Source organism: Marmota monax, unplaced genomic scaffold, assembly GCF_021218885.2.
Source record: "Marmota monax isolate L192 unplaced genomic scaffold, Marmota_monax_Labrador192_F-V1.1 WCK01_AAM20220418_F8-fsc00090, whole genome shotgun sequence".
NCBI classification, from domain to species: domain Eukaryota; kingdom Metazoa; phylum Chordata; class Mammalia; order Rodentia; family Sciuridae; genus Marmota; species Marmota monax.
Window position 1 is genome coordinate 6,406,306 of NW_026695219.1, and position 12,523 is coordinate 6,418,828.

The 12,523-nt window shown below is 34.6% G+C and overlaps 1 protein-coding gene across 2 annotated transcripts in view; it reads left to right on the top strand.

The window, feature by feature from the left end:
• The window catches only part of Efcab2 (EF-hand calcium binding domain 2), a 133,097-nt gene that overhangs the window by 39,992 nt on the left and 80,582 nt on the right, over positions 1–12,523 (top strand). Inside the window, exon 2 of one of the 2 annotated variants that reach the window (XM_046432518.2) lies at positions 2,685–2,764. In XM_046432518.2, coding sequence (XP_046288474.1) covers positions 2,685–2,764 — 80 coding nt within the window. Of the gene's footprint in view, positions 1–2,684; positions 2,770–12,523 lie in introns of both variants that reach the window. The other variant, XM_046432517.2, reaches the window with a different exon arrangement.

Sequence of the window (12,523 nt, forward strand, 5' to 3'; positions counted from 1 at the left end):
TAAAATCATATTTAAGGTACATTATCTTTTTGGGGGGGCAGTCAACAAATGTTGAGACTTTTTCTCATCCTTTAAAATTTATCTAGTTATTTTTTCAAAGATGATGAGGGAGAGAACAGAATCAGCCTTTTTCTTGAGGTTTGGTGAATACTCAATTTCTTTACTTTTCTAAGAGCTCAAATTGTTAAGAAATAATTGAAGATACCAGTAGGGTTGAGCAGAGAACATGAGCAGACACATAACAGAGAAAATAGAGGTGGTAAACAAACAACATGGATCATTATTCAGACTTGTTTATTATCAAAGAAGTGTAAATTTAAAGTTTGAGGTAACATTTACTTTAAGTTTTTTAAATTAGCAAGTTTTCCACCATTAGGTTATTCATAATAAAGACATATTAATTATATCAAATTGTGGTACAGTCTTAAAAAATATTGCAACCTGAAAAAATACAGCATTTGAATGAAGTAATGAGGGTAACAGTTTTTGTACTATGAATATTAACAGTCTCATAGGTGTTGGAGTGGGGTTGGGGGAAGAGCAGGGTTATTCAAGTGAGAAAGATTGGGGTTCATTTTAGCTCTGGCACTTAATAACAGTATAATCTTGGGTAAGTTGCTTAACCTTTCTGAGCTTTAGTTTCTTTTCTTCCCTAAGAATGGTATACTTACTTCTCTGGTTGTAAATATATGTAAACCGGATGATACAGACCATGGTATATAGTGCTTATTAATACTTGTTAATACTTGTTGAATGAATAAATGGTAGTTATTAAGTGCTGTATATAAAAGTATGTTTATGAAAAAAGATTGGAGGAGAATACAGCAAAATGATTAGTGGTTATGTTAGAATGAAGAGAATGGAGTGATTTAAAAAAAATTGTCCATTTTTTAAAATCTTTTTAAAAAAATATTTATTCTTAAGTTTTAGGTGGTCACAATATCTTTATTTTACATTTATGTGGTGCTGTGGATCGAACCCAGTGCCTCGTGCATGCTAGGCGAGCACTCTACCACTGAGCCACAATCCCAGCCCCTTTTTTTAAATCTTAAATGATTATTTTGTCCTGTTGAAATGTCCATCTGAAATGGGAGGCAGGGATGACTGATTTTCTGTTTGGTGGTATTATGTTTACAATTAAAATAATTATCTAAACTCATCTTTAATCTCTCTCTCCTTTCCTGGGCGTTCTGTTGTACTTATTGTTTAATAAATTTTGAGGTTTGATTGCAAGTTTTTCGTTATTGGTTCACTTAGCTGAACACTTTGGAGTTCAGCCATCACCTCTTTTTTTCTTTGTATACTGAATTTCAAATCTATCAGCAAATGCTACTGACTTTCTTCTTTAGAATATATCCAGAATCCTTACCGTCTCCACTGCTACCACACTGGTCCAAACCACCATTAGTATCTTACCTAGAATACTGGAATAGCTTCCTAACAGTTCTGCTTCCATCTTTGTTCAATGTCTTCTCAACTTATGACTAAAGTGAATATAAGCCTATGAAGTCATTTTGCTGCTTCAGTAGTTTCTCACTGCATTCAGAGCAAAAGCCAAAATCCTTAAAGTATCTACAGAATTCTTAGAGAATTCATTCCCCACCCTCAAACCCATGCTTTCTGATTTTATTTTCTACTATTGTGCACTTTCTTTCTCTCTTCCCAAAAATCTCTTCCTAGAGATATTCACAAGACTGGCTCTCTTCCCTCCGTCAGTGTCTGCCCAAATATCACCTTATCACGGAGACAGGCCTTTCCAAATCACTAGATCACCCCAGTCTCACCCCCCATTCCTCCTCTGGTTATTTTTGCTCTATTTTAAAAAATATTTATTTTTTAGTTGTAGTTGGACACAATGCCTTTATTTTTACTTATTTGTTTTTGTGTGGTGCTGAGGATTGAACCCAGGCCCTCACATGTGCGAGGTGAGTGCTCTACTACTGAGCCACAACCCCAGCCCCAATTTTTGCCCTATTTTTAAGCCCATTTGACTTACTATATATTTTACTAAGTATGTGCAAGGTTATATATCTTTCCCAATAAAAATATCTTTCTATACAGGAAAGTTTGTTTGTTTGTTTGGCCTATTTTGTTCCTGGCTGTAACTCTCTATCAACTAGAGTAGTGTCTAGGACATAGTAGGTACATCACTATTTCATATAAGTTAACCTTAGTCCCAAACTTGTTCGAAAACTGTATGATGAGGCAGTATCATATGTTGGTTTTTAATGCCTTATATCCCACAACTTCAGCCCTCCTCAAGTGTAGAATAAAGCAGGGTGGGCAAGACACACTATTGATAAGACAGTGGTATTTGTTGCATTGGATTTACTCAGCCTATCAGGCTGAATAAACTACTTGGGATGGAAGATATCTAAATACAGTCTACTAATTTCATATGGGTGCTAGTCCCATGAGTATATGCATATGTGAAAACTCATTGACTGTGCATTTAACATTGAGATTAAAAAGCCTTTATATCTCTCTTCAGAATTTTGAAAAAATAATCTATTCTATTCTTTGACAACTCCAGAGGAAGTTAAACATGCTAAATGATATATAAAGAAGATCAAGAAAGAATCTTTCATGTTCTTCCTTATTAAGATTTCTAGTCTGGTTATTGAGATTTTTGTTTTGAATTCAAAACTAAAGTAAAATAATTTTATTTACTTATTCTTTTGCAGAGTTAGCACTAGCAGAATTTCACAAAAAAATCAAAGAAGCATTTGAAGTGTTTGACCATGAGTCGAATAATACAGTGGATGTGAGGTTTGGAAAAATTTATTGTTGTTCCAATTATAATTTACTGATATAATTCATAAAACAGAAGAGGAATCTTTTCTTTTTATACTGTACCTTGGATTTATTATGCTGTTTAAAGTATTTATTTTCCTGTGCGCCATAAAATGTTTTTGCTAGCTATTGTTTCAGGTAAATTCTGTTTCTTATTCTTTAGTCTAGTGGATAGAATATATTTCTAATTGTCTATTCTAACCTATAGATTATATAAACTCTGAGATGAATGCTGTAGCTTTAATACTTGGCACATAGTTGGTATTCAATAAGTAGTTGTTAAGTAATTGAATATAATTTGCTTTAAAAAAATAGATATGTATTATCAATCCATGAAAGGGATTATCACAAAGAATGAATAATAATGCTTAAACCTAATCCTCAGTACCACAAAGAAATATATATATATATATATGTACACACACACACACACACACAAAAGAATACCTAAACAATGGTACACTTCAAAGTAAAACTGCCAAAAGAACCAAAACAGAACATATATACACACACAAAATGAAAGACATGAATAATGGTAGACCTGGAGTAGAGTACAGGAGACAAAGAAAGGCAAAAGGTAAAGGACACTATACATAAGTCTTAATAGACACTGTAGAATTTGTGCCACATATAGCAAAGAAAGGTAATGAAACCATTGTTCTAGGAAGCCAGGCAAAATGGGGATTGTTTAGTGGGAATCACAACCTCAAGACTTTGTACCTGGTATAGAAGTCAGCAAAGCAGTCAGCCCTATAGTAACACTTTATAAAGTATTGTTTTATGCCACAGCTCTGTTTATGGATAGAGTGGAGAATGGGGTTCAATTTGTCTTGTCTACACCTTAACTATATTAGGCCTTGCGCAAGCTTTGGCTTAGTCATTGCCATGGAAATGTGGTAAATGGACTGCAGCGTAGCTCCAAGTGGCTCTGGTCACATTGCATTCTATGGGAATGACACTCTATGAATGTTTTAGCAGGAAAATGAGTGGGTGAGGGGATAGTGATGGTGGTAAAGTTTTGGATGGGGTACAGAGCTTGTTAATCCTGCCAGCAATTCACACCACTAAATTATATGAATGGAAAGTGCCTTGACTGCAGACCTCTGGTTGAAGCCAAAGGGCTCTCCTGAGGGGACACAGGTATTGTTAGAGAAGTCCGGGAGAATATAGCTTTATGAGCAAGGGGAAAGAGAGAAGAAAAGCATTAACTAAATGGCTTGCTAGTTGGGAGGATGGGGCTTCATGTACATTTCTTCATTTTAATGTTATTTGTGTGGTAAATATTGTCATCTCCAGTCTTTGGAGACAGAGAGAAAGTACATAGTTTCCTTGGTGTCAATCAGAGCTTTCTTCCTTCCAAGTCTTTTGCTGTGCTTATTATGCCCACTGTCCCAACCCTCTCCTTCAAGTACTTTGTGGGCCTACCCTTGGGCTTTCTGAAGAAGCAAGACAACCTTCCTTACATCAGTGATGCCAGCCAGGCCTTTTTTGGCAAAAGGGCCAGTTCAGGAAAAATAAACATGTTTATAGGCTACATCTTTTTCCCATTCCAAATTAAAATAACTTTACTGAGGCCCTGAGGGAAAGTGTATGTTCAGACAACTTAAGTGGTCCACTTTATTAAAGATGGTTAGGAAAAAAATTGGCATTGTTTTTAGCATTAAAGTATCAATGCTAAGAACATTTGAGGAGTAGCAACATGAATGAATGCAGCTCTCTAATCTTCTTTCCTTATGATAATCTGTAAGGCACTTCAAAGTTTATAACAAATGTTCTTATGCTGCTGGTATCATTATCATCCTCTCTTTCAAAATTGAAAATTAAGGACAGAAACAAAATGACTTGCCCAAGATCTCACAATAGGTTAGCAGCAAGGCTGGAAGTCAAATTAATTTCTTTTGTTCAGGGTAGCATTTTCCAAGCTGACTGTACACCAGCCCCAGGGGAGGCTCTGGAAATTCGATTATGAGCTGGGTTGGCTCCTGCCTTTCCCAGACTCAATTGAGACTGCATTTGTAAAAGCAGTTAATCTGTCTGGAATTTATTTTAGCATATGATTAAAAGTGAAGGTCTAAGTCGACTTCTTTTTTTCACTTACTAAACAGTTTATTTCCTTTTTGGATTGTTAGACCTACTTTACAACATGTTACATTTTGTGTAATTGAATTGAATTAGATCTGTATTTTGATATATTGCTTTACTTTCAATCTTAATACTAGTTTAGTACTATATTAACTGCTGTCAATTTATAAAATGTTTTAATAGCTTATAAAACTAGACTCTTATTCTTTTTAAACCTTTTAGTTAAGGATTGAAGGCAATTTCTGTGTAAAGATCGGGTTGTATAAAGAAGTATCTTTGGAATGGAGTGAGAGTGTTGGGAAGATACAAATGGCTTGGATTGGTTAGGAAAAGAGAGATGATTTTTGAGAGTTGTTCAGAGGTGTCCAGCTGTCCCTCCCTTGTGCTTTATTCCTCAGGAGAAGCTATAGTACTATTTTTCCTACAGGGCAGCTTCTCTCCTTTCTCCTTATCTCTGCTGTGCAAAAATTGAAAGATTTAATTTGAAATTTTATCACATTAAATAGAACAAAGTAGGTTGTTCACCACTATCTAAAAGCCATACAGATTGGTCTGTGTGCTTTCCTCAGACCTGGGAAAGGTGGCCCTGAGGTCTGGAATCAGACTCCCAGGGTTCCAGGCAGAGCTCTGTGACTAGTAGTAATTTATTTATTTTCTTTATGCCTCTGCTTTTACATTTGCCTCATAAGATTGGCAGTGTAAGTGGTTCTCAAAGTGTGATTTGGAGACCCTCATATGTCCTTAAGGCCCTTTTAGGAAACTGTGAAGTCAAAACTATTTTCATAATAAAGCTTGAGCAGTCTAAGCTATTTTCATTCTTGGTTTTTTTTCACAAGTGTATATTGGAGTTTTTCAAAGTCTACTTGAGGTGTGATACTATAATAGATTGAACAGAACTAGATATGAGTCTCCAACTGTCTTCTTTTATGATAAGCATTAATAGATTTGCAAACATATAAAATAATACCAGTCTTCTAATTAAAATTTTTTCCTATGGACAGTAATTTCTTTTCATAGAAATTATGTACTTACATAAGCATATGATGGGCTTATTTATTATTTCTAAACAATTAAGAAAAACATATTTTTTAAATTTAAGGTTTAATTTCTAGCATAGTAAAGAGAGATCCATAAAACTCCCATAAATCAAAGCTCTTTGAAAACCTTAGTAGTTTTTAAAGGTATAAAAGAAGTTCTGAGATCAAATAGACCAAATAGTGTGTGAGGACCGCAATTGTCAGTGGACATTTTTTAAAGCTCTTAGAACAATGTTAGCTTGAAACAAATTTGCATGGGATTTAAAGCTTAGAACAATATTAGCTATTACAAGCTATTATAATAATAATTCCACATTATATTCTCTCTCTCTCTCTCTCTCTCTTTCTCTCTCTCTCTCTTTTCAGTACTGGCGACTGGGTCCAGGGCAGTCTGCCACTGAGCTTCATCCCTAGACCTTTTTATCTTTTATTTTAGAGACAGGGTGTTGCTAAGTTGCCTTGAATTTGATCCTCTTGCCTTAGCCTCTTTGGTTGCTGGAATTACAGGCCTGTGCCACTATGCCTCCTGCACTCTTTTAATCTTTAAGTAAATAATTAAAAAGTTTTTTCCCCCTATTTAATCTTGGTGAGCAGTGTCTTTTGTACTTCATAAAACCCTCATAAGAAATTTTTACTTATTTTTATGTATTTTGTGCTGATCTGTTAAGTTTTAAAGCATTTCATTTTCCTTTCCATTTTCTTCATTAAAGAATTTTTTAAACCTAGCTGCTTGAAAAACATTGGTAGATTTTTACTATCACTAATAAGTGTTGTTTTGATTTTGCCTTATACAAAATATAGACCACAATACACTTTTACTTATGTGTATTTTCCTTCTCTGTATTTAGAAATCAATTGGTAAAAATAATGGAAAATTGAAGTTTTCATAGATGATAGGTGGTACATGAAAGAAAATTCTAAAGGTACAAAGAATCTATCGTGACAAGTGAATTTCTTCACCTCTAATTCCTGACTATCCAGTTCTCCTTTCTAATGGCAAACTTTGTTATAAGTTACTCTAATTCTTCTAGAGATAGTTCGTGTGTGTGTGTGTGTGTGTGTGTGTTATTGTGATAAAATATTTATAACATAAAATTACTATTTTAGCCATTTTTAAGTATACAGGTCAGTGGCATTAATATTACATTATTTGTACGACTATCACTGCTGTCCATCTCTAGTACTTTCACATCTTCCCAAACTGAAACTCTGTTACTCATTTAATAACTGCTCATCTCCCCTCTCCTACTCCTAGCAACCATCATTCTTTTTTGCCTCCATGAGTTTGACTACTCTAGGTGCCTAGTATAAGTGAAATAGCAGTCTTTTGTCTTTCTGTGTGTGTCTCTTTTCACTTACCCTTGCCACATTTTGCTTATCTGTCCATCTGTTGACTGGCATTTGTGTAAATTTTACTTTTTGACTATTGTGAATGAATAATGCTGCTACAAATATTGGTGTACAAATATCTGTTTGGGCCCCTGCTTTTAGTTCTTTTGAAAGTATACACAGAAGTAAAACTGTGGGGTTATGTGATAGTTCTGTTTGATTTTTTGGAGTAATTCCACACAGTTTTCCATAGTGGCTGCACTATTTTACATCCCTCAGCAATGCACAAAGATTCTAATTTCTCTACATCCTTGCCAATATTTGTTTTGTGGTTTTATTTATTTATTTATTTTTTGTGTGTGGTGGTCTTATTTGGGGTGCAAAGCAATATCTCAGTGGGGCTTTGATCTGCATTTCCCTAATTATTAGTGATGTAGAACATCCTTTCATGCTCATTTGTATATTCTTTGGAGGAATGTCAATTCCAGTCCTTTTTTTTTTTTTTCCATTTTTTAATCAGGCTGATTGTTTTTTTTTATTGTTGATTTGTAGGATGTGTGTGTATTTTTAGCACAAAGTAAGTCATTCTGCACCCTGATTTTTTCTCTTATCAGTTTATCTTGGTGATTATTCTTTTAGTATATAAGGATCTTTTTCATGTCATTATATGATGAGTTATAATATATTGAAGTAATCTTCTATTAATGGATAGATATTTAAGTTGTTTTTAGGCCCTCTATAATAATACATGTTGCAGAGACTGTTTGGGCCCCTGCTTTTAGTTCTTTTGAAAGTATACACAGAAGTGGAACTGTGGGGTAATGTGATAGTTCTCTTTGATTTTTTGGATACTAACTTGGTATGCATGTCATTTTACAATAGTGAGAATTTTTCTCTAGGATAAATTTTTGGAAGTATGTCAAAGTGCATATGTATTTGGTACATGTTGCTATCTTGATACTCTAGTCTCTCATATGAGGTTCCCTGTTTTCTCCTCTCCCTCTTAAGCAAAGTTTAATTACTAAACTTTGGGATTTTTGCCAATTTTACTATTAAAAAAATAGAAACAGTGTTAATTTTCATTTTTTGAACTATGAACCTCTATTTTTTGGGGGGTTATATAGGGGGTTGAACTCAGGGGCACTTGACCACGAGTCACATCCCCAGCCCTATTTTTTGTATTTTATTTGGAGACAGGGTCTTACTGAGTTGCTTAGCACTTCGAAGTTGCTGAGGCTGGCTTTGAACTCATGATCTCTTGCCTCAGGGTCGACTGAGCCTCTTGATTACAGGCATGTGTCATGGTGCCCAGTATGTACCTCTTTTATATCTCTAATTTTTTTTTGTCTTAACAAGTAGTTTATGATCTTTGCTCATTTTCCCGTTGAATTATTTACCTTTTTATGTATTTAAGTTATTTGTGATATATATTATCTATACTTTCACTCTATTTTTGTTTTCTGGTTTGCAGAAATTTAAAAAATAGAACACACACCTTTTGAGTATGAATTTAATTTTAAAAAACAAACTCAAAAGTGTTTTAGAGTAGCTTTTGAAAAACTGAGCCTTCTGAGATTCTGGGATTTGTTTTTTGATTATTTTCTTTCTTTGGGGATTGAACCTAGGGCTCCCACATGCTAGGTTCTACATCCCTAGCCCTGAGAGTGGTAGTTTTTTAAAAATTAGTGCTTTATAGTTGGGTGTGGTGGCACATGCCTGTAATCCCAGCAGCTCGGGAGGCTGAGGCAGGAGGATCACAAATTCACAGCCAGCCTCAGCAACTGTGAGGCACTAAGCAACTCAGTGAAACCCTGTCTCTAAATAAAATTCTTTCTTTTTCATTTGTGACAATTTATACTAGAAGTCAGTGTTAGTAGCTAGCTCTATTATTGATTTTCTATATTGTATCTTCTTTTTATTTCATTAAAGAAATGAAATAAATATTGAGGCTTAAGCAATATTGCTTAAGCCTCAAGAGTATTAAGAGTATCAAAAAATACAGATGAATTTTGGAAAGTGTTATAAGGTTATTATCAACTTGCATTTTTTTTTAACATTCCATTCTAGTCAATTTCAGAACAAATTGATACTCAAGGATTTGGTGCACTAAAATGATACAGGGTCCAATTTTGGAAAAGAAGTGTTCATCTTTTTCCTATTCCCAGCCATATCCATCTGTCCCATATCTATGCTTCAGTGCCTTTGCAAAGTGGCTGTTCTTTTAGTATTCCAAAATATTTTGTTTACTTTATACCTGTGCTATGTATAGGAGATTTTTTCCCCTAATATTTTCTTACTCTTTTGACCAAAGTTTTGCATTCTTGCAACCCCAAGTATCCTCTTGCTAATATGGTAAGCCTCCTTTTTAAAAAAAAAATTAAGTTGTCAATAGATTAAGGTTTATTCATACAGTGACAGTACACACATATGAATGAATATGAATGAATTGAATACTGAATTAGACTATATTGTGTAACTTGGATAAATCTCATAACAACTCTAAGTTAAAAAAGTTACAAAAGGGGCTGGGGTTGTGGCTCAGTAGTAGAGTGTTTGCCTAGTATACATGAGGCCCTAGGTTTGATTCTCAGCACCACATACAAATAAATAAAATAAAGGTCCATAACAACTAAAAAATGTTTTAAAAAATCAACATAAGAAATAGTATATTTTTAAAAAAATTACAAAAGAAATCAAACACTATGGTACCATATCTGTAAATTTTAAACACACAAAATAATTGTATATATTGTTTATGATATAAAGACATCCGAGGAAATTATAAACATTGTGTTCTCAAAATGGTGGTTGCCTTTGAAGATGGAGGGAAAAGGGATGCGGAATGGGACTCCAACTGTTTCTGTAGTGTTTTGTTATCAGGGGAAAATATCTGAACAAGTATGTGGTAAAATTTTAATATCTGTTAAATCTTGGTATTGGATATATGCCTGTCAAATTTTTTCCTGTAATTTCTCGGAAATATTTCACAATTACTCTTGTCTCTTCACTAGTTCACTTTGCATTTGTTTTGTAAAAATTTGGATAGCTTATTATAAAGCCCTTTTGATGAACTGTAATTAAAGAAAAGAGCCTCTTAAAGAAGGTTTAAAAATCATCACAAATCTTACTTCTTGAAATAATAATTGTCATTAGATAGCTGTTGTTACAGACCTGTGTAATAGGATAAATGGATGGAAGGGTAGGGAGTTAATAATTAAGGAAAGAAGAAGAAGGAAAGAAGGGGGAAAGAAAGAAATTATGGAAGAAAAAAGTCTAGAATATAATTTCCATGAAGGCAGGATTTTCTCTTTTGTTCAGTGCTGTATCTCAGCACCTAGAACTGTTTTTGGCATGTAGTAGGTGCCCAGTAATGAATGAAGATAGTATTCATATAAAAATAAGATCACAATAGTCAAGCTTTCTAAAAGTAAAAAAGTATTTACTTGAATTAACAAAAGAAAAATTAATTTATATTGAAGAAATTGTATAATCTCAATGTTTATAGTAGGAGACATTATTTGTTAAAGGTCAAAAATATTGTGAAAAACATTAAGAAGCTGTAGTCTTTGTGTTTTTAAAATTATGTTTCAGATATAAAATGTGTCAGTTAAGCTGGGCTCAGTGGCACACACCTATAATCCCAGCAGCTCAGGAGGCTGAGGTAGGAGGATCACAAGTTCAAAGCCAGCCTCAGCAAAAGTGAGGTGCTAATCAACTCAGTGAGACCCTGTCTCTAAATAAAATACAAAAATAGGGTTGGGGACGTAACTCCGTGGTCAAGTGCCCCTGAGTTCAATCCCCCATACCAAAAAAAAAAAAAAGTGTCAGTATTTTGCTCTGAAGGATAAGGAAATTAGTACTTTCACAATTTCTTCCACCCACCCTTATCTTAGATATGTTGTTATTTTTACACTTACAAGGTAGAATATTCATGCTTTGTTTAGTTTCACATAATCTTTTAGTGTATTTTTGCATATTTTAATGGAAGTACAGGTACTTACTATTTTCCTGTTCTTTTTTTAAAAATATATATATTTTAGTTGTTGATAGACCTTTATTTTACTTATTTTTATGTGGTGCTGAGGATTGAACCCAATGCCTCATGTATGCAAGGCAAGTGCTTTACCACTGAGCTACAGCCCCAGCCCTTCCTGTTCTTTTTGTTTATTTTGTTTTCTGTTCTTATATTCTTTGATTTATTCCTGTTGTCTCTTGTCAATTTGGCCCCCCAGAAAGAGCTCATGGATGTTTTCTCTTGACTTCTTTCATGTTTAAAATGTTTGCTTTGTGCCTGAATATTTTGTATGGGAGTGACCTTTTATAAATTGATACCATTTTTAATGGTTGTGAGGTTTTCCAATGTGTGACTCAACTATACTTAACATACTTTAACATACCTCCTGATTTTGGAAATTTGGGTTGTTTGTAATGTCATGCTGCTGAAACTGGATCTTCTGCTGTTACTTTGCAGTAGGCAGGACCGGACCGGTTTGTTACAGCTCTTTTAGCTCCACCACTGGCAGTGCCTGCTAGTGTTTGGCGGCAGCTAAAGACCACCAGTGATTCCCCTTGGCTTCTTGTCTCTTGAGATCCAAGAGTGAGCTCACAGACAAGGGAGGGTGAGTGCAAAGGAGTAAGATTTATTCAGACGGGAAGAAAAGAAACACAGCTCTTACTAGTGAGAGGATTGCCACCTAAGTCTACTAATCTAGGGGCTTATATAGCTGTTGGATAGGGGCATTGACCAATATTTATGCTAACGAGGTATCAAAAATGCTAAGCCTATTGGTTGGACACTCTTGGAGTGTTGCCTAACTTTTATGATAATTAGGTGTCTGGAAGGTGACTTGTTCATTGGTCACCTGAGACTTGCCTTTTACTTTTAGTCTTTGAGTTTGAAATTATCTGCAGCTTCCACTCAAGTCTGTGCCCGCCCCATTGTTGGACTGTTTGGAATGTGTCTACAAAACAGTCCTTTCTATGGAGCAATCTGCACTTTCCATCGACTTGGAGACGCCTTTTGGGGGGCTTGGGGTATTGCCCTCTCTGGCTATATCTTATTTTCTGATCATCCCACCTATTCACTGCTATAGTTGTGGTAGAGCTAAAATTATTAATGTGGAATTATTAATGTGGAAGTGGTCAAACCCTTATCCCTTTACTGACTGCTAAAAAATATATATTCTGTAAAACCAATCAATTTAATGTTTTTTTGTGGGTGCTTCTTTTTTTTTTTTTTTGTTCTGGGGATGGAACTCAGGGGTGCTTAACCACTGAGCCAA